At 37.2% G+C, this 26,481-nt stretch overlaps 2 protein-coding genes across 2 annotated transcripts; one reads left to right on the top strand and one right to left on the bottom strand.

Moving 5' to 3' along the window:
* Positions 1-1,842: 1,842 nt before the first annotated feature.
* Positions 1,843-13,658, top strand: LOC149823150 (putative serine/threonine-protein kinase). The gene is made up of 8 exons (XM_090018686.1): positions 1,843-2,121; positions 2,202-2,268; positions 2,530-2,633; positions 3,393-3,508; positions 4,550-4,760; positions 4,989-5,223; positions 12,078-12,162; positions 12,973-13,658. The coding sequence occupies exons 3-8, from the start codon at positions 2,561-2,563 to the stop codon at positions 13,324-13,326; spliced, it is 1,074 nt and encodes a 357-aa protein (XP_089874812.1). The 5' UTR covers positions 1,843-2,121; positions 2,202-2,268; positions 2,530-2,560; the 3' UTR covers positions 13,327-13,658.
* Positions 13,659-15,562: 1,904 nt separating this feature from the next.
* On the bottom strand, positions 15,563-21,042 carry LOC149823149 (clathrin light chain 2-like). Its single transcript, XM_090019957.1, has 3 exons — positions 20,576-21,042; positions 16,703-16,856; positions 15,563-16,264 (listed from the first exon to the last, which is right to left on the bottom strand). The coding sequence occupies exons 1-3, from the start codon at positions 20,923-20,925 to the stop codon at positions 15,917-15,919; spliced, it is 852 nt and encodes a 283-aa protein (XP_089876083.1). The 5' UTR covers positions 20,926-21,042; the 3' UTR covers positions 15,563-15,916.
* Positions 21,043-26,481: the final 5,439 nt, after the last annotated feature.

Below are 26,481 nucleotides of genomic sequence, written 5' to 3'. Positions count from 1 at the left end.
GATCTTATCTAGAACAAACCTGACCTCAAAACCCTTCTTAGTTAGGGATAGAAATGACACATGATTCTTCCTCATGGATGGCACATACATTACATATGTCAGAAGAACAATAGTGTCTAACACATTCAACCTATACGACCCAATTCTCGTAGCATTGCAATATGTGTTGTTTCTTATGTATACACGATGTTCTTCGGGTTGAAATTCCTTTAGGACCACCGCTCTATCCTTGCTCCTTGCGATGTGACGAGTAACTCCAAAGTCCACCCACCATCCTAGAATGTCTTAATTAGAGAACAAACATTTTGATACCATAAAGACTATGTAAAGCTCCTCAGAACTATCGTCATTCCTTTTATTGTGTCTATCGTTGTTGTTATAGTCGCGAGATTAACAATATTTCTTAATATGACAAAGTTTTTTTGTAATTAAAACATTTAACTTAATAAGTTTTTCCTTGCAATTTTTGAAATATTGAACCATTTTTGTTATTATATTTGCCAAAATTTTGATTGAGTCCTCTCTTGAATTGGTGGTGTTTAAATGGGTTGTGACTACTCTCAACAACATCTTAAGCTACTAATAATTCACTCTTTTGATCTTTTTCAAATATTTTTGTTCAACTGTCAATTGGGCTTGAAGCTCGTCCAAATTCAAGTTTTTGGAGTCTAAGTCTCATAGATATAACTATTTTTCAAAATGGGGGCAAACTATTCAAGATTATAGATATATATTTGCATACGATCAAGGATGACATTTAAGGCAATAGCTAGATTCTTAGACATTACCAACATCTTATTCACATGGTCCACGACATTGTAGCTTTTCTTCATCCTATGCTTTAAAAGAAGTTGGATGTGGGTTTCCAACATCGTGCTATATTTTGCCACAATAGCAAAAAAACATACCTTTTGCAGAGGGGTAAACTTCAAAGACTCTAATGAGGTAATCCTCTATATAAGTTAATATGAATGGTTCTCGCCATTAAATTATCTCAAACTTTTGATAATCATCTTTTTTTGTTGCCTTGTCACCACGGGATAGTATGAAGCATATTTTTAATAACAATGCCAAGAACTCCCAGATGCACGATGCCATCTTGCCGTGTTGATGAAGCGCCCACACATAAGGATGGTTGTGCAAAGCTCCAAGGTTGGGAGTAGTTAGTGCAGGTTACCTTGTGTTGGGACTCTGCAAGTTCGAATCCCAAATGGTGTGGTTGTATAACTGGTAGGGGTCTGCCTAACCCCCACCTTTCTCTGTCGAAAACAAATTAGATATACTTTTAAAGATAAACCTATTTGAGTAACCTAACCGGGTTTTAATCCACCTATGGCTTTGGTGTTAAGTTTGAGCTCTAAGGTGGACCCTCCTTGAGCGTGGGACAAAGCAGGTGCCTGACCAAGCCTTATGTGGATTGACTTTGCCAAGCAGCAGGCAGCACCAACTGAGTCAGACTCAGCTTTCTTTAATTAATTGGGTTGGGCTCATCCTGGCCTACCGGAAGGGGCCGGACCAGTTGCCATCCTACCATTAAATTCAATTATGATCTGCAAGCCCTTGTATGCATTGCTGCCAATCATATGAGCAGAGCTAGTTATACGCCGGTGGGTAAATTCATGGGATCCATGGAACCTGGCCCACCAGAGGGAGGGAGGGTATGCTTTCCGGGTTGGAAAATCATGGATCGGATCCAAAACTCTGGGTAGAAACCTTGTCTCGTTTTTATGCGTTAAACGTTAGACGTTAATGCCTACCAGTAGTACCACACGACCTGCAAAATGTGGGTTCGCATTATTAGGAGGGATTGGATTATTTGGATTTTGTCGTGATCGTGATGTCGTCAACGTTCACTGGCTCGACCGCCCAAAAGGAGGAAGACGACGATGGACTGAAGGGGAGGCGAAGGAAAAACTCTCTCTCTCTCTAGATCGAGAGATGGAAAAGAAATCTCCCGCCCTTTGTTGAACACTTTTAACACCGCCATCATTTCTCCGCCGCAGAAACCTCAATTTAATTAGCTCTGTTTTACTGAACCAATACCAACTTCTCCTTTAGTGTTGTTCAGTCCTCCTGCCTTCTTCCTTCCTTCCTTCCTTTCTTTTTCTTTTTTCCAAAAAGGTTTTCTCTTACTCGTTTAACAGAATCCTCTTGCATCCATTCATTTGAATTGGAATAATCCCGTATGGTTGTTCAATCAGGCGTCGTGGTAGAATTCGAATTTCCGCAGCCGGGACAAACATTAGTTTAGGATTTCCTTCTACAATGGTATGACTCTCTCTCTCTCTCTCTCTCTCTCTCTCTCTCTCTCTCTCTCTCTCTCTCTCTCTCTCTCTCTCTCTCTCTCTCTGGTCAAAGTAATAGTACCATGTTTTATAATTTATGTTGCCTACCTCCACATCGTTTGTGCGAATCCTGTGTCACTCCATCCAATTCATACTTCAAGCATGAAATTTCAAGCTTTGAAGTCCATCTTATGCCCATCAAGTATTGATAGATTCGCTGATAATCCTAATAATCTGTTTCCAGGTCTGATCATTTCAGCTGCCCACCAACAACTATGCGAGTATGCTGCTTCAATCCCCCACAGGCAGGGGAAAAGAATAAGAATGCTGCTGCTAAAATGACAGATGGTAAGAAATTCATTGTACTCATACACTTGTGGATTGTTGTCATCAATATTTTCAAATGTGATGCATTTTTTTAATATTTTCATATCTTTTCCATTTCAAGAGCGATATCTATGTTTTAACATGGATCACTCCGCTTTCTTTTGTCCAACCAGGGATGGTCATTTTCTCACCTGATCAATTAGACATTGTATATGCATGCTTTTATGGGTTTGTTTTTTCGGATATATTGGACTCCTACAGTCTTTTGGGAACACCCATTCTGCTGGGGACTCGACACTCCTTATAAAGTTAGTGAGAACAGAGATCAAACTTCTATGCATTTCCCAATTGATATAACCATGTGAAGAAGTCCAAAGTATTGCCCTTTTACTAATAAGAGTTATTACTATGGGAACGCTAACAATAGTGGTGGAAATTTTAATGATATCTTTATTGCACACTCGTCTAGAATTTGCTTATGTACGGAATTTAGGACCCTTTACCAAGTAATTGATGACATATACAACTAGAAGTAAACTGTATACCATATTTGCTAAAGTGAAACATCCAAGCGCCAACAAGGGTTAGATAAATGTGACAGCTTGATACTTTTATCTGTCAAATTGTTCATATGCTTGATATGCCAGAGATAAGTCGTGCATTTCGGCTGTTGTGTGGCTTCTGACTAGATAATAGTGATTCATGTGTGTCTCTTTTGTCACATATATGGAAGCTTTAGCATCAGTCTGACACATTGATTCCATTCATTTGGTTGGTCAGAGTTTTCTAAAGCCATGTCTATCCAGCTATATTCTGAAAGTGAGATGAGGCGTGCAACAAATGACTTCCATCCATGTAACAGAATAGGTGGAGGTGGGTTCGGTGTAGTCTACAAGGTGTAACTACTATCCTATCTGTCTGTGTTCATGTGTGTACATGTATGATGTATGATGTGTGTGTGCATGTGGTAACATGTTTTCATTCCCATAATCATCTCTTAAACTATTATGCTGTCTTTGTGGCTGCATGCCTGTTTGAAATCATCATGTCTTTATTTCTACCAGTTATTCTTTAATAATTTAAAATTCTATCACCGGTTTATGAGCAGTTGTCGAGTTATCACTTAAGGATAAGAGAATAAGAAGAAACCTGCATAGGACGTGACCTTTTCTGCTCTTCTGTAACCTAGTCTAGAAATTATCTCAAGATAAAACAAGTAGAGTTAGCAACCTTTTGGTATAATGATGCCTAATTTGCCATTATTAACTATCTAGATATGTGCCAGTGTTCTTGATGTTCACCTAGGAACAGCAGCAAGCTAGCTCTTGTCTTTCCATGGAGATTTCAGTTGTTCAGTCATTTTGCTGAGATTTCAAGGATATGCTTGTTCTTTTCAGAAAAATATTGTTACAAACGATTGATTGTATCACTTGTATTTTCTCAAAGATGAACAACAAACATAATTAATATGGTGACCTGTTACTATTTTAAGTAATGCTTTGGTAGAAACAAAGTTACTATGGTTCGCAAACTAAATCTATCGCCAAGAGTGGTATACAATGCACTCATTCATTTCAGCTGTAGATTATTCTCCAATGGCCTTTGCAAAGTTCAGTCTATCAGGAGACTCACACGTATGTACAATAGGTCTGTTACAAGTTGCAAATGCTGAACTTTTCACATCAGTGATCAGATTTTGCGTATCTATGTGGCCTTACCATACTTGATAACTTCTGTCACATCATCAGCTGAGCTCCTATCACATTAGTTTATGTGCGTCTTGTGACCACATCACACATGATAACCAAGTGGCTTTGTCATTTCTTTTATCAGGAACACAATCTTTCCCTTTCTCTTTTGTGTTAGGACAGATCCATCACTGGATACCTAATCATTTGGGTCTTACAATTAATTATCATCATTGTGGTTATTTGCAGGGAATCCTGAAAGGCAATATGCAAGTTGCAATCAAGAAACTCTCCACAGAATCAAATCAAGGAGACCGTGAATTTTTGACAGAAATTCATACGATATCAAATATTAGGCATCCAAACCTTGTTCAACTAATTGGATGCTGTGTACAGGGAAGCAGCCGGATGCTAGTTTATGAATATCTGGAGAACAACAGCCTTTCAAATGCCACACTAGGTAACTTTGAGATTTATTGGTTATAACTTTGAATTTTACTGCTAAGTCAAGTTGTTTTTAAAAAAACAAAGTACTCTGTTAGTACAGGAAATAGCAAAGTCGCCTGCCTTCATTGCAGGGAGAGTAATGAACAACAATTATACAGGATTATCATTTTTTGTCAGTAATAGAAATACTTAATTCTAATCAGAACATTGTATACTAGATTGATATTATCATATGTTACAGGTCCAAGAAAAAAGATTGAACTTGACTGGTCTAAGAGAGCTGCAATCTGCATTGGCACTGCTATTGGACTTGCATTCCTCCATGAGGAACTTGATCCACATATTGTACACCGAGACATCAAAGCCAGCAATATTCTTCTTGACAAAGATCTCTTTCCAAAGATTGGAGACTTTGGACTTGCAAAACTTTTTCCAGACAATGTTTCTCACATCAGTACACGTGTTGCAGGAACAATGTGAGAATATATACTCAATCAGCACAGTGTTTTTGCAAGTTCTAGTTTATTATCCTCCTAGTAAGGCATACACATCAAGAAGTTTGGAACAGGACTCCTTTTGGGGTAGCTAAAACTTATTTGAATATTATCTGCCTAACACGGTCATATAATCAATCAGATATATTCTGGGATTCGTTAATCAATTTAGATGTATTCTGGGATTCATTTCATACTTTGGCTTCTCTGCTTATTACAAACATAATTCTTGATAAGTGACAGATCCAGTGATGCTTATGTCAGTTTCCAAAAAAGCCAGGAAAACTTGAAGAATGAGACAGCTGGTCATTGCTGTATAAGATGCATTTGTGTTTAACTTACACTTCAGCACATGCTGACTATACAATTTGAATAAGGCAAAGGAAAGTTTTGTAAATGTGCATCGGTTAAATAGGCATGAACTGTGCATATGTTAAAATGATTGTTAGCCACCAAAAAGATTTTTGATATATTTAACAAGAAATCCTGCAACTAAAGTGACAGCTCAGCAATGTCGATTGTGAGAGCTGAATGAGCAATTTCTTTTACGACATGCAATTACAGAGATTTGAAGTTTATGTTGTTAAAATGTATATATATATGTATATGTATATGTATATATATATATATATGTATACATTTACATATATACATATGTGTATACATATATTATATATATAAATATTGTAACTATTTGTAACTATTTTTCCCTTTTTTCTTTCTTCCTTTTTAGTTAGGTTCTTTTTGGACTAGTCAACATAGAGTTGACTAGTCAAATAGAGCTATTGGAACAGTTCCAACAGCTCTATTTGTAGCCGTTGGACTGTTCCAACAGCTCTTTTTGAGACTACCTCATGTGTATAACTAGGGGTGAACCCCCTCATTATTTTTAATGCATTTCATTGCATTTTGGTGATTAATAAAATATATTTTTTATATTCTTTGTTGTGGAGAACCCCTTTTGTGGGTTTTTGTGAGTGTCCTTAGTGACACTTTTGTATTTATCCATTTAATTTATTGGTGGACATTTTGGTTCGTATAGAGGATCGTATTTCCTCGCATGGTATCAAAGCAAGGTGCTCTTTGAGATTGAAGAATATTCGTTGGCTCGTAAAATCATGTCTCTCTCATGCTCGTGTTGGTGGTTGCAACACAAGCTTGTTTTTTTATTCGTGAATCATCTCAAGTGTTCATGTGATCAAGTTGTGCTCTCGTTGTGCTCATTGATCTACTCAAAGTTCGTGAAAGTGGTTCTCGTACATTTTGTGTTCTCTCTTTTTCATCTCATCTCTTTTTATCTCTTCTTACACTTGTAAAAGTGAATGACAAAGAAAGTGTCACCATCGTACCCATGAAACTCAACGATACTAATTATGTTGTGTAGTCTTCAATTATAAAGCATCACATTTGGGGAAAAGGGTTGTGAAGATTAGTGGATGGTTTCCGAAACCTAAATTAATTCTCACTAAGGTGGAGAATGAGAAAGAAGTCCCTCTTTTCGATGTACAAAAACTAAAGTTATAGCTAATTATGAAAAAAAATGAAAAGAGTGGAGAGTAGGACATCCCAAGATTATGTCTTTATCATCAACCGAGTTGACATCAAAAAGTGCTCTAGCCTTGCGAAATTCAAGCATGCCAACAATGCTTGAGAATACCTCAAGAACATGTATTCTCTTAAGGATATTGTACATGCGTGCAATTTACATGACAAAGTTTGAAATATGACTCAAGACAACAAAAGTATTAGAGAATACTATAACAAGTTATTCGAACTATGGAAAGAGTTGGCCCTACTTGAACCGAAGTGGCATTCAACCGAAGATATTGAGCTTTGCGAAAGGCAAATCGATGTAAAACATTTGTTACCAATTTGTAAATGGATAGAGACCGAAATTTGAGTCTACTAAATCGACTCTTTTGCATAGAGGCAAAGTTTCCTCTATTGTTGATGCGATAGAAGAACTAAGCATGGAAGAGAATAGGTTGAAGAAAAATTCTCTTAAGAATGATGAACAATCTATGTTGGCCGTCTCTAGGCCCGGATCTTATGCTCATACTTATAAACCACTTCACTTTGAAAAACAAACAAATGACTATGACAACAAAGAAAAAATTATTTGTCATTATTGTCATGAACTAGAGCACATTAAACCTATGTATCCCAAGCTAAGGAGAAGGGATGAAAAATACTATACGGAGAAGAAAGTGGCGACGGTTGAAACACCTTAAAAGACTAAGGATGATGATACCTCTCAAAATACATCCATTGAAATAGCTAAATCCTTATCTCAACTGGTGGAAGTTCTTCAACCTCTTTTTAGAGGATCTTCTTCTTTAATTGGAGCCACGGTCTCATTCTACACCAACCCTGGTAAATTTGCTTGGCTCCAATCATAATATTTTATCTGAATGTCGTAATAACTCAAGTGTGTTAAATGTTGTCAATGTCAATGGTACATCTCTTGAAATCAAAGGAATAGAAAATTTTGATAAAAATCTTTCAAATACAAAAAAAAATAAAAAATTAGATACATTCTTAAATTAAATTTAAATCTTTTATCTGCCTCCCAAATATCTAATTATGGTTGTAATATCTTCTCTTCAAATGGATGCTCGGTGCATGATCGTCAGTCAAGGAAGCTGATTAGGCAAAGCCATAAAGGTCTCTAACTATATGAATTTTTTGGATATACCCAAAGATACATTTTGTTGTAGTGTCCAAAAATTGGATTTAAATTCATGACATAAAAGATTAGGACATCCCAATGTATCCAAAATTCAATATTTTCCAAGATTGAAAATTTTTGTAATGCTAATGACTTTACTTATGAAGATTGTGTTCTTGGGAAAAATGATGAGATTACCATTTAATGATAAAACTTTTATTTCTTCTAGACCACTTGAGTTAGTTCATTCAGTTGTTTGGGATCTTGCAACAGTTATGTCTAAATGTGGATATGCATATTATGTTATATTTGTGGATGATTTCACTAGATATACTTGGATTTACTTTCTTAAACATAAAACTGAAGTTTTTTCTCACTTTCAAAATTTTCATAAGTGGTTAAAAATAGATTTAATGATGAAATTTTTATATTTCACACTTATTTAGGGAGAGAATTTTTGTTCAATGAATTTAAAAATTATATCAACTTATATGGCATCACACATCAAAGATCTTGTCCGCACACACCACAACAAAATGGCTTAGCTAAAAGAAAATATGAGCATATTGTAGAAACTTCAAGAACTTATTGCTAGTCATGTGCCTAAGGTTTTTTGGGCAGAAGACATTTTAACTGTTGTCTATCTTATAAATAAAATGTCATCTTCCTCTTTGAAAAATATTTCACTAGTTGAAAATCTTTTTAAACTCACTCCTGGTTATTCCAAATTAAGAGTATTTGGTTGCAAATATTTTGTTTTAACCAATAAGAATGACACATTTTCTCCTAGAGTTATCTCTCATGCCTTTCTTGGTTATGTTGACAACCAAAAAGGATATAGATGCTATGACTCTAAGACTGAAAAACTATATATTTCAAGAAATGTAACTTTTTTAGAAAAGAAAATTTTCTTTGATAAGGATCAATCTAAGGAAGTAACTAAGTATTCTTTTTTGCTTGATCTTGTTTCAAAACAAGATATTAATGATTATGAGTATGATTTTGATAATGTTAATGAATCAAGGGATATTGAACCTCTTGATGAATTATCTCATAATGATGAAACTTATATACAATGTTTTAGACAGGAAAACCAAAACCCTCCATGTGCACTTGAGAAATTTTCTAACTTTGAAAGTGGAGATAAACTACAAACTAAGATATCATCTAGAATATCAAAACCTCCATCGAATTTTGTATCCTATCTCTTTCTTCTCAAAATACCAGGCATGCATACCCTTGATTCATTCTTATGTAGAATCGTCATCTTATGCTCATGCCAAAGAAAAATCCGGATTGGTTAAAGAGATGAGAATAAAATTAGAAGCATTAGAGAAGGCTCAAACTTTGACTATTCAAAACCTTTCACAAGGAGAGAAACTCATAAATTGTACGTGGGTATATAAAATAAAAACCAAGAATGATGGGACCCTTGAGAAATATAAAGCTAAACTAGTTGCCAAAAGGTACTTACAAAAGTAAGGCATAAATTATAAAGAAACCTTTGCTCTTGTTTCCCGTATTATCACTGGTAGAATCTTCATTGTAGTTGTTTCAATTAAGAACTGGTTTATATATTAAATGGATGTTAAAAATGCATTTCTCAATGAAAATCTTATGAAAGAAGCATACATGGAGGCACCCCCAGGTATGTGCATCCCTCAAGGAAAGGCTCTTCATTTACAAAAGGCTTATATGGTTTGAAACAAGCTCCTAAAGCTTGGTATGATAGATTTAACAGAGTTATGTTTGATATTGGTTTTAGATCCTGTTTAACTGCCACTGCTTTGTTTGTTAAGGATTATGATGCAGATATTCTCATTTTACTATGATCATCAACACTGCTATGTTGACGATACGATCATCACTAAAGGCGACAAACAAGGAGTTCAAAATATTAAAAGGATTCTTAAAACCAATTTTGAAATGACTGGTTTATGTTTTCTAAGATACTTTCTAGGTATAGAGGTTGCTTATTCCCCTAAAGGGTATCTATTATCTCAGTCTAAGTTTGCTTCTGATATTGTTCTCAGGTCCAATATTACAGATGACAAGAGGGTTGATACTCCAGAAGTGACAAATGTCAAAATAAAAATTGATGATGAGGAGCCTCTTGATGATCCAACATCTTATCGACAACTTATTGGAGCCCTTTCTTATTTGTCAATTACTAGACCTGATATAGGACATGTTTTACACACAACTAATCAGTTTCAATATGCTCCCACATCTGTTCACATGAGAGTTGTTTTGCGTATCATTAGATATCTTAAAAAGTTTATTTCTAGAGGTTTGTTTGTGTCTTCATCATCTGCACTAGACTTGCTTATATTGATGCAAATTGAGGAGGTGATCCTAACAATAGGCATTCAATCACGGGTTTCTGTGTTTTCCTAGGTGAATCTCTAATCTCGTGGTGGTGCAAAAAGCAACAAAAGGTCTCTCTTTCTCCGACAGAAGCTGAGTATCGGGTCATAGCCACTACTACAATTGAGATGATATGACTCTGATATGGGAATTCAAATTCAAGGAGCTTCAAAGATTTGTTGCGACAATAAAAGTGCTATCTACATAGCTAGTAACCACACATTTCATGAAAGAACCAAGCACATCAATATGGATTGCCATGATGTACGAGATGAGTATCTTCAAGGCGTTATTGATCTGCCATATGTCACATCAGAGTACCAATTGGCAGATTTTTTCACCAAAACTCTCGTTGCTCCTAGATTTTGCTTCCTTCTTAGCAAACTTTTAGTTATTTTACCTTAAGTTTGAGGGGGGATGTTAAAATGCATATACATATAATATGTATATATACAATATATATACATGTATCTATATATATACATACTTAAGTATGTATACAAATATACATATATGTATACATATATATTATATATGTAAATTTTGTTACTATTTTCCCCTTTTTTCATTCTTCTTTTCCTTTTTTGGTTAAGTTCTTTTTGGACTAGTCAACATAGAGTTGACTAGTCAAATATAGCTGTTGGAACAGTCCCAACAACTCTATTTGTAGTTGTTGGACTATTCCAAACTCTTTTTTAGACTACCTCTTGCGTATAAATAGGGGTGAACCCCCTCATTATTTGTAATTCATTTCTTTGCAATTTGGTTATTAATAAAAAACTATTTTTTATATTCTTTGTTGTGGAGAACCCCTTTTCTGGGTTTTGTGTGTGTATCTTTAGTGACACTTTGTGCTTGTCAATTTGATTTATTGGTGGACATTTTGGTTCGTAATTGGAGGATCATATTTTCTCACGTATGTTTCTAGTTGTACCAAAGTCAAACGGCAAGGTGCGTTGTTTGACTTAGTTATTGTAATCATGTATGATTTGTTATAAATTCTAAATGCATAATCCATATTAAACATCTATGCATTTTAATCATAACTTTGCCTGTGGTTTAAAGTCGCAGTCTCACAGAACTGACTGCCTATTAAAAGACTGAAGCTCATCCTCTAGTCATCCTTGGTATTTTGGCAACTGATATCATCCATAACACCCAATCTTCATCGACTACATTTTTTAGATTGTTCTTGTTACCCATAAATCAATCATCTGTAATCATTATCAGAATATGGTTGTTAAACCCTCCACAGAAATTTAAGTGAATCTTTGATTTTTACATTATTTTAAACAGAAAATTTTGCCTCCACAGCGGTTTAGCTGTCGAAAATTTGTATTATGTTATTTGAGTTTTTGTTTTACAAGGAATATGGATGTTGCCTTTTAAATTTCACAAGAATTTCGCTAAAATTTCATATAGGTTTGTTGAGATTTGCCTTGTCCATTTTTCCATATTAGAATAGGACTTTAATTTTTCACCACATTTTCCTGCCAATTTTACACTGTGAAGTGGTCTTTTGTTGATGATTAATATTTTACTGTTAAATACCATTTTTACGTGTGCTATAAAAGTCAAAAATACCTCCACATTATGAATACCTGATTTTACTTTCGCATGTGCATTCATGTTTTAGTGTTATCGTTGGCACCATTGCTCTCTCTAGGAAGTTTTGTGACAGTGGTAGTAAAGAAGGAATGAAATGGTTGATAAGTTGATATTGCTTCTGAAAAACAACATTGTGATGTCATAGGTGATATGAAATATGTTTGATTTGGTTTGCATAATTTTTATTTTGCAGTGACTATTTGGCTCCAGAGTATGCTTTACTAGGTCAGTTAACAAAAAAGGCAGATGTTTACAGCTTTGGGATTCTCCTACTTGAGGTAATCAGTGGAAAAAACGTCTCAAAGTCAGGCTGGATGCCAGCTGATTTGTCTCTTCTTGAATTGGTAAAACCACCAAATCTGTCATTCTGATCACCAATTCTAAATTTTCATGAATTGAATGCAATTATGTCATACAAAATCCAGTAGGTTGAACATCTTTCCTTCTGAAAGTTATTCCTTGCAGAATTCTTGTGCTTTAGCTGCTACAAGTGTCTTTGTTTTCTCTCTTTCATTTATTTTAACTGGAAACAGTACAGCCAGTGAACCAAATAAGATAGCTGGACCAGTTAGAGTTGCATCATATTAGCCAAGTGATATTGGTTTTGAACCTCAGCAGGGGCTATCCCTCAGCTTGGTTATTCAAAAAGGATAGGTGAAGAGAAAGGGAGTTAAAAGAGGGGGAAACAGTTTGACAAGGAAGTTTTCCACAAGCTGTTGCAGTTATTGTTTAATTTAAATATTGTGAAAATATTACCGTTTAGTGCATTTTATTCTCCAGTTTTCCTGTCCTAAACATGCAAACACAAAAAAAACTGTTTATTGCGTTGAGGTTTTTCTTTTTCTTTAGGCAAGTGCATTGAGGAAGATTGGACAAACTCATGCAACGTTTAAACTGAACCTCTGCATTATCATTTTCTCCTCTTCATGAACTAAAATCATCTTTTGATGAATGACTTGCTTATTTGCAAACGAACATGTCGATGGCAACCAGTGATCTGTTGTGCCTTGAATTAACTCAAGTTTGAAGTAGCCAAAAACTTGATGTAATGTTGTTCTAAATCTTTGAATAATGGAATGCTGCAACAGACGTGGAAATTGCGGCAGGAAGACAGACTGCTGGAGATTGTAGATGAAAATTTGGTGGAATACCCTGAAGAAGTGCTGCGCTTTATCAAGGTGGCGCTCTTTTGCACCCAGGCAACAGCAAGCTACAGGCCATCCATGGTGCAAGTGGTAGCAATGCTTTCAAGAAGGATACATCTTAACGAGGATTTGCTAACAGAGCCAGGCATACCAAGGAATCATGACCATCTTTTCGGAGCCAAGTTAGGAGATTCCTCCCTGAGCACCCTGGTTTCTAAAGGCAAACAATACATGCATATGTCTCCAACCAATACCCTGATTTCTGGCAGTTCGATGACGCAGCTGTATCCTCGATGATACGGAAGCATAAATGTTTATCTAAAGTCACGATAGTTTTTCTCCAGGCAGCGATGTATACTATTGCAAACGCATTGTTTCGGGCTCTCGTCTTGGAGCTACTGTAATAGCATCTGCGGATAAGGCTGGACAAAAGCTAGCTTACTGCAGAATATTTTTTTTATTTCCGTGCCCATGTGTATTCATTGAATGTGGTACTGTGTCCTACTCTCCATTGTGACAGTGATAAGATTTGATCGGCAAAAGCAGATGTCATCGGATATTTGTCATGTACTTTTAATTAACACGGCTTGGATTAAATTGATACTATGCTATTCATACGGCTTCAGTAAATTGATATAATGTAGTTGCCTCAGCGCAGCGGCGGAGCCAGGAGTTTTTCGTTAGGTGGACCGACCTTGGGTCTCGGGGACAATGCTATATGGTCTTGAAGGACGATCCATTTATTCGGATCAATGGCGGAGCCAAAAAAAATTGGTTGGAGGCACAGTTCGAAGGTGAAGAGATAAAACTTAAATAAGCCTTTGAATTATATTGAAATCTATTGGTTATCAATGTAAAAAGAATCAGCAATATTTATCACAATATACTCAAATCATTTGAGATCAGTCTTGCATACATTCAGCTCAAATAAACTTCAAGGAACCAAAACATTACGTTGCTTTCCGAGAGCAGCTTCTAAAGCTTAAAACGCACAATCCAGAACCCGGTTGAATGCAGATTCGAACTAGGGGAGTGACAGACGCGGGTCCAGATTACGTGGAAGCTTAGGGTGTATGTGATACCGCTGCCACGGGAAGACATAAACATGTCAGCACCACTTGCTGATTGTTGTCCTGGGCGAGTGCTCGCCACCTAAAACAAACTGCATTTAAATGACAACACACCACGGATGATAATATCCAGAACAGATTGCTGGATTAAAAGTAAACATACACTTATTTTCTGTTTGTCACACACCAGACAAATTAAAGCACACGTAGCGGTAGGCATTAGCATACAAGAGTTAAAATCAGATTCTTTGTTTCTTTACGAAATATCGCTGGAGGCATAGTATTTTTTTTTTTTCGGTTTCAAATTCTGGGGTGGGCGGCTGCCCACCCCTGGCTCCGCCACTGCCTCAGCGGATACCACGTATATTCAATTGTTGTAGCCGTAATTAATGACGAAAAATAAAGCAGCATTCCGGAAAAAAAAATTAAAGCAGCATTTTTTCAAACAAGGAATTTGCGAGAGGTCTTTAAAAAAAATAGATTTTGGAAAAATCTCGGCAAAATTTGAAATGGAAAAAATAATAAAATTAGAATATATTCAAACAGTCAAATATTTTTTCTTGGAGATTATGCCATAAAAATATATCATGGTACTTGAAATAAAATCATGTTATTTTGCAAATACAATGATTTTATCAGCGGTCTTAGGGCCCACCAGGTTGGTTTCTAACCTGGTTTTAGGTGAAAACCAGTTACAAGACCAAAACCAGATCTTTGGTTCCGTTTGATGCCAAAAACTTGGCTTTGATAAACCAGGTTTATCGGGGGCAAGGTGGGGGAGCTGCCCCCACCCCACCCCACCCCCATTCTTTGGCACCTCATATGGCCAGTCTACATGCCAGCCATTTCCGGCCCATGACCGGCCAGAAAATGGCCAGCATGGTACCTTTCTGATTTTATAGCCACACTGGCCATTTTTCGGTCGGTTACTGGCCGAAAATAGCCGCATATATATACTTTTCTGATTTTATAGCCACTTTTGACCATTTTTCAGACATCTACCCGCCAGAAAATGTCTAGGCTGACATCGGCTGATAGATGGCTGAAAAATGGTCAGGCAAATTTTCTTTTTGGATTCTTACATTGGCGGTGGCCATTTACCAGTGGCTGGCCATTTTATTGTCACCCACTGGCACGAAAACAGCCAGACTATTACCATCAAGCGAATATGGTATCATCACAACTATTTCTGATCTGTGGGTTGCCGGAAAATGGCTGGGCACCTTTTTTTGTTTTTTCTAACTAAAACTTGGAAAATCAAGTTTTTTTTCAACCAAACAGCCAAAAACTCGGGTTTTTAGCAAAACCAGGTTTGCCAAAAATTTAGTTTTAGGCAAAACCTAGGCTTATCAAAACCCAAGTTTTGCCTCTTGTCTTCCAAACGGAGCCTAAATGTTTACCAAAAGATCATGTTCTTTCATCGTGTTTTCGACAACACAACACCGTGGTGTTTGTAGCTGTGGTTGTAGGAGATCAATCAGGAATTTGGTGGATAATAGCAAATTGGGTTCACAAAAAGAAAGTTGTTGCCCGACACCCTAAATGGCTTTGAAAGAAGTTCACATCATTTTGACCTTCAAAGGTATAGCAAATATTTCAGTCATCACCATCATCTTTTTGCAGAAAACATGACCGGCTTGAGCTGATTTACATGATACACTGACATTAACAACATAATGTAGTACTATTTTGACACGAAAATGATGGAAAGGTAGACAGTCCTTGTCTCATATGGACGAGGATCCCAATAACGTCATTCTAATACTGTTCCGATAGAATACTGCACATATACATGAAAACCACAGGGAAAAAATTATTCAAGCTGCTACTACAGGTTCTGACGGGTGGGATGCTGCCGCCTTGGAGGAAGCAGCTGCAGCATCTTTGCCCGTTCCATTAGTAAAGGCTGCCGCAGGTGGAGGTGGCCTCATGTGAAGAGGCACATTATGCTTCAGTTTCACAAGAATTTGCCGCATTCTAGACAGATCCGTTGGCTTGCCTGGCTTTGGTCCTTGAATTACAGTGACTGAAGGTTTCTTTTCTTGCTCCTTCTTTCCCCTTTTCTTATCTATATTTGGTATCTCATGTGGAATAAGTTCTGCAATCGCCTTCCAATAGTGCTTGTCAGCATTGGCACGAAACTTCTCCTGATTGGCCAAAAATAGCTGAACAAGCCCACAGAAAAACAAAATTAACAATGCACTCTCAACCACAAAATAGACGACAATGATGAAGCACAATCTTACTATTAAAACATCTAAAAACCAAGCTGTTTACAAAATTCCCAGTATTGTCCGGCAAAGCGCTATTGAGTTTAAACGAGACCATTATCGCATATTTAAAAAATGAAAGAATCTCTAAATAAGTTCAACTGTTCAAGTGTATATTGCCAAAGAAGTGGCCATCTCGACCACTTCGGAAGATCCACACATTGTGCAAGGGTTGTTGAAAACAACTAACCCTTGCAGCCCATTGAGATTCAACACTCGTAGGTAACATCCCTGTCAGCAGTTTCATGGACAGTGTTTGCCAATCAGTCACTCATCGTATGCAACTGATTGACAATAAAGAAGATATCTGAAACAAGGCTGTGACACTCTCACTTTCTCTTTTTCTCTATTGTTGGCCTTGTTTGCTTCACGGTTTATCTCCTTGCGCCTATAGAAATCAGCTTTATATTCATCAGCTTCATCAATTATTTGGTTCAATAACTCTTTCTCCATCCGTTCCTTCTCTTGAAGTAATATTGCATTTTGCCTGCAATAGAAACACACATGAACTATGAGGTGATTATAAAGCTCAACCATTTGTACAAGAAAACTGTTTTGAGAATCATCACATACGTCAGTCCTACAACCATAACGGCATAATAGATTAGAAAGCAAGAAATACCTACAGAAGGCATATAGGGCAGGATAGGACACAAAATCTATAAGATCTCTTGAAAACAAGCAAATCAGAAAAATCTTGTACAATATATAGATGTACAGCTCTTTACAGGCTTAGAATGGCATCCTACAATATTTTAAGAAACAAGCAGATGGAGATGGAATGAACATGTGCATGATTTTTCCAAAGACAAAAGGACATTCACTGGCATGTACAAACTTTTGTACGATTTATGAAGCAACAAGGACTTCAACCAACTACGACAGTGAACAAATTACAAAAGATTGGCAGGTGGAATTTTTAACAGAAGAATAGCAGTATGTGATTGCAATGCACCTCCAGACTCAATAAAACTTCAACTTGAACTATCCCCATGGCAGAAAAGAGTTTTATGTCAAATAAGCATCTAAGCCCTTAAGGACCTGGATAATTTTTGGAAGAGTCTTCTGAGTCTTGAAAGATATCCATGTAGACAACTTTGATAAACACTGACAGGACTTGATATTGACTTTGTTCAGGATCTGTTTATGACTCGATTGAGTGCAACCAAGACTCGGGCACAGTAAAACTTTCAGCAACTAGGAACCTGAGACGATTTGGTTGAAAATCAAATTAGATATCAAGCTAAGCATTCCATAAATACATTAGTTTCATAATTGGAAGTGAAAAGTCGGGCAGATGCTCAGGTACTAACATTTCCAAGAAAGGAAATTTCAAGCTGACCAAAAATCAGATAACAAGTCTCATTAACTCAGTAGGAGGAGGTCAACAACCTTAGACAACAACAACAACAAACAACAACTACGCCTTCATCCCAAAACAATTGGGGCCAACAACCTTAGACAACATAAGGAAAAATCAGGTACAAACTTAATAATGCCGATTCAGAAAATAACCGTCACATAGAAGCATCAATACATAATTGTCAGAAACAAGTTCTACAAGATCATTAACAAATGTGGTTTATGCCATGAAATTAGAACAAGAGAGACTTCTTGGATATTAAATGAAAAAAGAACAGATGAACATGGAAAAGACAAGCAGATGCCAAACATCATTAGGCAACAATCTCAAAAAGGCCCCATGTCCCTCCCTCCCTCCCATATTACAGAGACCACCTCTCACGGGCCATTATTTGGCCAGAAAGGTGAACTAAAAGAGCATGGAGGCAGCACCTCCAGAGAAGCAGGTTACCAGCCTGTCATTGAACTGGCCAAAAGCATTTCGAGTATGTGTCATTTTCCAATACTCCAACCAAGGGGGTGGAAACACAGAAAGAGTGTCAGACCATCAATGGTGTTTCCAGCCACTCCTGTCAGAAACACCAGTTTGTACACCCTTTCTTTCCAAGTTTTAGTTTCTGTTATTCTCTGGCCATGAGGAATATTCTGGAATGGTGTGGGTGTTGCCACCTGACAGTTTATGCTCAGCAAGGATTCACCAGTACCTAAACAAGATCCATAACCTATCAAGGTCTATGCTCTAGACCAAATGTGACCAAACTTTATCCCCAGGTTGAACATCTCATGTCAAGTTTTCCAGCCCTTTTCAATGGACATAGTGCATAAAAAGATCTGAACATGACCTGGATCACATGGTTTTCAAGTCCAAACTAGCATCCTTTGCAAAAATAATATAAATGACATTCAGTAAAACAGTTACAACCATCTGTCTTAACATTAAATAAAAAGTGCCAGAGGAGTTTCAAATCTATTGAGCACAATAGTTTATTCATGCTTCATATCAACTTAAAGAATAAAGGAGCCAAATTTGATGTCTGGATCTCTAGTCACACGATCTTAAGTAAGGGCCTGGAGTAGTACCAAGAGTTGATCCCCAGCTTGGTCACATAAATAGGATTTAAATCCTTCTATAAAAAGGTAATGCCAAGTTGCCAACTGTAATTCATCTTGAAGAGAAGGGCAAATGGCTGGTTAGGAAACCTGGCAATGAGTCAGATCATCAGTCAGGTTTTTTTTTTATGCATATCTAGATCCTGACCAGACTTTTTCTAGTGTGAACTATATTCAGATCCATATCTGGCTGGGTCTGGTTCTGCAAAACTTTATCCTGCCAGATTTGGAAATCGATAACCAGCTGCATCCCAATACATGGTATGGGTCTGGATATATGTCAACAGTTTGAAAAAGGAAAAGGCCTACTAGATCTGGCTATTGTTACACACACATACACAGGGAGAGTCCTATTTAGGATTTATAGTTTTTATAGTTATTACAATTATATTATATTATCTTTTAGTGTGTGTCTGCACTCACACACAGTATTTCTCGTTATATTGACAAAAGAATTTTGTATTGTGGTTGGTAGAGAAATAAAGAACCACAGGGCAATAAAATCAAAAGCAGGACCATCACGCTCAACGTGATGCTAAATTTCATTTACCAAACATTTCAATATTTCCAAATTAGTGAGCATCCACAATAATATGGCAGCAACAAAGGTGAGCTGAACTTAGAAGCAGTTGTGGTATATCAGTAAGAGTTTCAACTACCAACATATTTTATCAAGTTGAATGACGGTAAATAAATAAACATGGATTGGAAAATCTGCAGCTTAAGGAAATATCAGAAAGAATGTTCTTTGTAACTCAATAGGGAAGAGTCAATTCATCAAAAAAGAGAAAACATCCCAAAGAAGGAACATTTACAACAGGCAAAAAGCAAGATCCTCTCTGCAATCAATGTTTCAGTTGCCAATCTTCAATTTATGCTAACGCCTAAGCATTCCCAGCAATTTAACAGCATAAAATTAGAAGAGGTGAGGCAAAGGACAGACATATCCCATTATGAGGAGATAATTAGTGCAAATATTTCAAATTTTCACCAGAGCCAGATTTCACCTAACAAGATGGCAGAGGGAAAATTGTGACACAACATCTTGAAACAATTGAGAAGGAAATGCCTGGGTGAACAGATGGTAACAAGTCTGACAATCAGAGGATGAAACCTTTCTCATCAGAATGTAAGGGAATGGTTTAACAACAGAATGAAATAAAACAGGAAGCCTATAGCAAGGTTTTTTAGAAGCAAAAGTATCGAATCCACCATGCTCCCACGTTTCACCAGCCAAACATTAATTTATGCCTCCATGACTAAGCTTTTATGGCAATTAACTGCCAAAAGCCAAAGGTGAAGTGAGGCAAAGAATAGTCGCAGCGTAGCCCTCCGAAGATGGCTAGTTGAATGCTTAAACAAGAACGGTTTGATCTTTCAAACAAAGAAAAAGAAATAAACCGATATAACAACTTAAAACGAAGGAGGGTGCATAAAAACCTGCTGATATTCACACGTAGCCAACATAAATCTCTGTCAGTGAACCATCCTTTTCGGCTTTTCTTATTAAGAAAAAACGAAAATTTTAACGGTAAATGATATAATACAACAAGAAATCCATGACCCAACAAGAGGGAGTGAAGAACTGACGATTGCTGCATCTGCAACCCTAAAACAGAACTACCCAACCGAAGAATTAGAGAGAGAGAGAGAGAGAGAGACTTTTCCTTTGGTCGGCAACCAAGAAATGAAAAGAAAAGAAAAAGAAAAGGGAAGGCCCAGCAAGGGGTTTACCGTCTCCACTCGCGAAGGATGAAGCCCTCCTCGGGCTGCAACTCGTCAGGGGGAGGGAGGACGGGCCCGTTGGAGGCGTCGTCGAGAGCGCCGCCGAGATCTCCGGTGGCGGCGAAGCCTCTTCCGGCAGCGTCGGGGGCGGGGGAGAAGGTGGAGAAATCCGGCGGCTGGTGGAGCTCGTCCTCCCCATAGGATGAGACGCGGGGAGCAAAGGCCGGGGAGCGGTCGTCGGGGTCGTCGGACAAGGAGTCGAAGCGCTGGTTGATGGAGAGGCGAGGGTCGTAGCCCTCGTCGCTGAACGGTCGATTAATCGACGCCTCCGCGAAGAAGGGATCGAACGCCGACGACATCCCTTCCTTTCGCTTGGCGCTGTAGGGCGATGCGGGGTTTCAGGAGTCGCCGATCCGATCAACCTTCACGATCTCCACGACGCTCCAACAGCGGAGTCTCTGTCCCTTTTGGACAACCCCCCGACGAGAGGAAGGACTAGGAGGGCTTGCGTGGAGACGCACTTAACGGAACAGGAGCCACTGCATGAGCGGCATCTCCACCCATGTTTGGTGTGCCTGCCATGTAAGCCGTCCATCAAGTGATTTTTGTCTTATCGAATGGTGGACCAATTAAACAAAGCCAAGCCACTCTGCTACCTGCGTCCCAGGCTTTAACCATGCATGCACAGTAATGGCACGTTTGAAAGAAAAAAAGATGTAGGAAAAGTGATGCAAAATGGCGAAAAGACTTCTTTCTTAAGAGATTTTTTTTTTAATATTTTTTATTAAATAATTAATTAATTTTATACCCCACCACCCATCACATTATGGGAGCGTAAGTGCGAGGCGCATCGCTGGGAATGTCATCGGATTAATGCAAATTAATGAAATTAACTTCTTTCTGGGGGGGGGGGGCTTTCACAAAACACGGCCTATAGAATAAAAAGGCGTGCTGTCAGTCATGACGGTCAATGAAGGTTGTCCATACAATTAGCGGTTCCTCATCCTATCCCATCATGCGCCGAAGTCAAGCTCCAAAATGATGCCATTAGGTCAGTATGGGTCCAACTCCCGACATGAGATTGATGTTTTTGTTGATAATTCGGAGTATATATATATATATATATATATAGAGAGAGAGAGAGAGAGAGGAGGACCATCCTGCTAAAGAAAGGTCCAAAATCTTCAATCAATGATAATTGAATGATTTATTTATCTAACTATTCAGTTTTTCATCGATCAGGTTTTACATATTGGATTTTTAACATTTATTCATTTTTTAAAGCGCTCAAAAGTGTCTCTGTAAACTCTTACTGAATAAATTATAAAGAACATGTCCCATAGATAAGATGCTTTAAGATTGAAGAAGGCAAGCCCGTCCCATCAGCATTGATTGTAGATTTTGGACTTTCTGGTCCTCCTTAAATCAAAATATGGAAAAACTAGCTTTTGGATTATATTTTTTCGATAAGAAATCGAAAAAATGATTTTTATGTCTCTTTTGTCGCATGCACTAGATCTGCACCTTCATTTTTAGGGGTCCCATGATTATGTTGGTCGATAGAACATGTTACTATTCTATAAAAAAAAAAAAAATGCATATTACGACATCAATGGCTACAATTTCTTGTATTCCAATGGTCATTTTCCTGTGCGCATGCGTTTTCTCAACACAGCATGTTTTCTTCCCATGGGCTAACTTTCTTTTTTCAGCCTCTTTATTATCAAAATCAATGTTAAATAATTGACACGCCTTAAAAGAAAGAAACAATTGTGGGCATGACAATTTGTCCTTATTGATATTCATGCGTCAACACAGCATCCACCCATGATAATCTTATCTCAGATGGAAACCAACTGCTCCTATCCGAGTTTATTGCATGGGCCAGCTTTATTTGTGCTCTGTGCGCACTTTTTGTTATTAACATTTGTTATATTTTTTCATGTTGTATTTTTTACTTTTAATTGTTATCGTGTATCTTCACTTATTGTAACCTCTTATATATTTGTCATATTCATCCATCAAGATTTTTTTTAGTCTTCTAAGCAACATCAAGTTTCACATGGTATGAGAGCGGCCAAGATCCGTTTGATCTCGATATCCTGTTGCTAAATAAGACTATCATTTATCTTCATTAAGACGTAACGTCTATTTTTTGTCAATCAAATTCCAGCATCACATCCTGAATCATGTACTGATGCTAGGTCACCATACTTGTTGCATCATTCTGATAACCCCGAAACAGTGCTCGTCTCTTTTGTTCTTACAGGTGACAATTATTCGACCTGGCAGCTTGTTATGAGGATCGCTCTTAGCGCCAAAGACAAATTCGTGTTCGTCGATGGCTCCCTCCCCAAGCCAATGAGTTCATCACCCGATTTTTCATCTTGGTGCCGATGCAATGAAATGATCCTATCTTGGTTTCTTAATGCCCTTTTCAAAGACATCGCCAACAACGTCATTTATGCGAACACGGCTCAGGATGTTTGGGTAGATTTAGAAGAACATTTATCTCAAGAAAACGTCACTCAAATTTTACCAATTGAAGAAACTCATTCTGATCATCGCCTGGAACAGAGTTCTCTTGCTGCTTATTTCACCACACTCAAGACATTCTGGGACGAACTCGTCTCATATTCCTCTCTTCCAATAGGCATGTGTGGTGCATTCAAAAACCTTAATACTTGTTTTGAACGAGAAAAGGTCTATCAATTTCTCATGGGGTTGAATGAAACTTTTTTCGCACTCTGAAGTCACATCTTGACTATCGAACCCCTTCCGAACATTAGCAAAGTTTATTCCATGATTCTCTGGGAGGAAACTCAATGTTGACTCATGCCATTGAGCGATGGAGCGAATGATAATCTAGCACTTTCTGTCAAGTATCATTCATCATGTCCTATGGTCAACCGTTACTCCACCAAAATTAACAAGCCACGACCAAAATGTGATTAATGTGGTCTATTAGACCACGTCAAGAATTGGTGCTAGTCGCTTCATGGCTATCCACCACACCACCCAAAAGGCTAATTTCAACTCCAGAAATACAGATTGTGGGTCGGCTAATGCAGCTTCACAACAAGATCCTATAATAAATCCACCTGAATCCAAATATATTTCTATCCTTTCACAGCTTACGAAGGATCAACTTGGACAAATTGCCTCTTGGCATAATGTTGATGCCAAACCAGCCTCCGCCAACTTGGCAGGTGATTCATCTTTTTACTCTTTTTTTCCTTGGGTCATTGACACAGGGGCTTCACACCACATGATGCCCCACATTCAAATTCTTTTTAAGATTATAATTTCGCCTAAACCACGCCCCATTAGCCTTCCTAATGGTGAGAAAGTTCTTGTTACGTATATGGGAAATGCCAATCTATATTCCAACATCACTCTTTTTGATGTTTTGTGCGTACCTAACTTTCATTACAATCTTTTATTTGTCCCAAAGTTAGCCTCTTCTATTCCTTGTATAGCTACTTTCTTTTCCTCTTTTTGTATCTTTCACGACCCTTTGAAGAAGACTGTGATTGGAGCGGGCAGATTATGTGATGGCCTTTACCACCTCATCATTCCAAAAACTCATCATGCTTTGACAACTTCTACCCCAAATAAAGGCATCCTTTGGCATATGCGACTAGGTCATCCCTCATGTGATCGAAGCTTTTTATTAAATAAAGTTGTCTCAGACTTTATTTTTTATTCTCAACATGTTTGTGATATTTGTCATCTCACACCAGATGGTGGAGATCCATTACCAGATCCTACTCCATATCGACGCTTAGTTGGGTGACTTCTTTATTTGATCATGACATGACCAGATATCGTATATACAGTCCAACTCTTAAGCCAATTTATGCAAACTGCATTCATCAAGACGCCGCCTTCAGGATCCTTCGATATTTAAAGTCCTCCCCCACAAAAGGGCTTCTCATGCAGTCCCACATTAATGATCTATAATTATCAGCTTACTCTGTCTCGGATTGGGCCACTTGCCCTACAACACGTCGTTCAGTTACTGGCTATCTTGTCTTCCTAGGTTAGAATCCCATCTCATGGCGGTCTAAAAAGTAGAACACAATCTCTGGATCTTCTGCCGAGTCAGAATACCACATCATGGCTACCACTACATGTGAGCTGGTTTGGTTATGAGCGTTACTTCAAGACCTTGGCTTTTCACATACACACCCCATGCAGCTTCACTCTAACAATCAATCTGCCTTGCACATCATTGTGAATCCTGTTTTTCATGAATACACTAAACACATTGAAGTGGATTGTCATTTTATTCGTGAAAAATATATAGAATGGATTAATCTCTACACATCATATTCCTACCAAACATCAACTTCGGATGTGTTTACTAAGCCTCTTGGGAAAGACCATTTGCATGACCTCATTTCCAAGTTGGACGTCATCCAGTTGCCAGCTCCAACTTGAGGGGGAATATTGGCGTAGCATCTGATATCATACGATATTCATGCTCGTTGGTCAACACAGCATCCATGCATGATAATCTTATCTCAGCTGGAAACCAACTGCATGATACATGCTATCTCATATTCGAGTTTATCGCATGGGCCAACTTCATTTACGCGCTTTTTGTTATTAACATTTGTTATATTGTTTCATGTTGTATTTTTTACTTTTAACTGTTACCGTGTATCTCCACTTATTATAAACCTTTTATATATTTGTCGTATTCATCAATGAAGAATGTTTTTGAGTCTTATGAGCAACATCACGTTTCACAGTCCTTATAACCCTTTTAGAAAGAGATAAAATTTCAAAAGTATTTGAGGGAAATTTGAGATATTTTTTGCCCTTGTACAATGCTATTGTTGTTTAAAGTATACACCCTCACAACGGCGCATCATTGCATCCAATGTTACACATATAAGTTTTCAAGTCTCAAATAATACATCTAAATCATAGTTGCATCGATACTTGACAAAATATGAAACTCGTCTCGAAAACCATAAACAAAAGTATCAAACATTTAAGAAACTTGACACCAATAATGAATTTTGTCATATTGTCTTTTGTAGAATCACATTTCTATTACATTATAAATGAGTATCAAGCTCATCTCTATTAACATTTTGCATATGAATAGAAACTTTATTTTACAAATTAATTCTTTTATTAAGTTTTTTAAAATGTTATAATTTATTAAAAAATATTATAGAACACTGATTGATTAATATATATAACTATTTTAATTTATGGATATTTATGAAAATATATACTTCATATCAACTTTTCATAAACTCATACCAATTCTTTTAAAAATAGTATCAATGTTTATTTGAAGCCCACATCGATGTTTTTTTTGCCTTTCAAATAAAAACGTACCTAAAACTTTTGAAGCTCTCACATACCCCTACCAGTATCTCATACAAATACTCATACTTGTACCTATTTTTGGCAACTATTGTCTAAATCATTCCTACACTATCAGTAGAGCCATGCTGCATGGACGGGCAAAATAATACACTAGCTATTGTTAAAGGCGTATATAAGGACATTGATGTTGATTAAAGAAAGAAACCACAAACAGATAGAAGGCAGTTGTTGCATTATATTATAAAAGAAAATGAGTTATATATGGTTGCTTAGAAGCGAAACACCTGATCCTTCTTGGACCTTTGATTTTTCAAATTTGTGAGAAAGCATTTATCATGAATAGACATGTTCATGTTCATGTTCGTTTGCACGATTATTGCAAAATATTTTCTATTCTGAGTCAATTCTTTGGATTCTATTCAATTTTTATAAGTAGACATCACAAAAAAGGGGATATGGTAAAACACACTCAACACGGCTCGTGAATAAAATGAAAGCAATGTTGTTTTCTAAGAAAATATTAACAAAAATTTTGTGGTAAATGAATTAACTTACATTGATTTTAC

The sequence above is a fragment of the Nuphar pumila genome, chromosome 10, assembly GCF_984573655.1.
Source record: "Nuphar pumila chromosome 10, dmNupPumi1.hap1.1, whole genome shotgun sequence".
Classification (NCBI taxonomy): Eukaryota; Viridiplantae; Streptophyta; class Magnoliopsida; order Nymphaeales; family Nymphaeaceae; genus Nuphar; species Nuphar pumila.
This window is presented reverse-complemented; position numbering and strand designations above follow the sequence as displayed.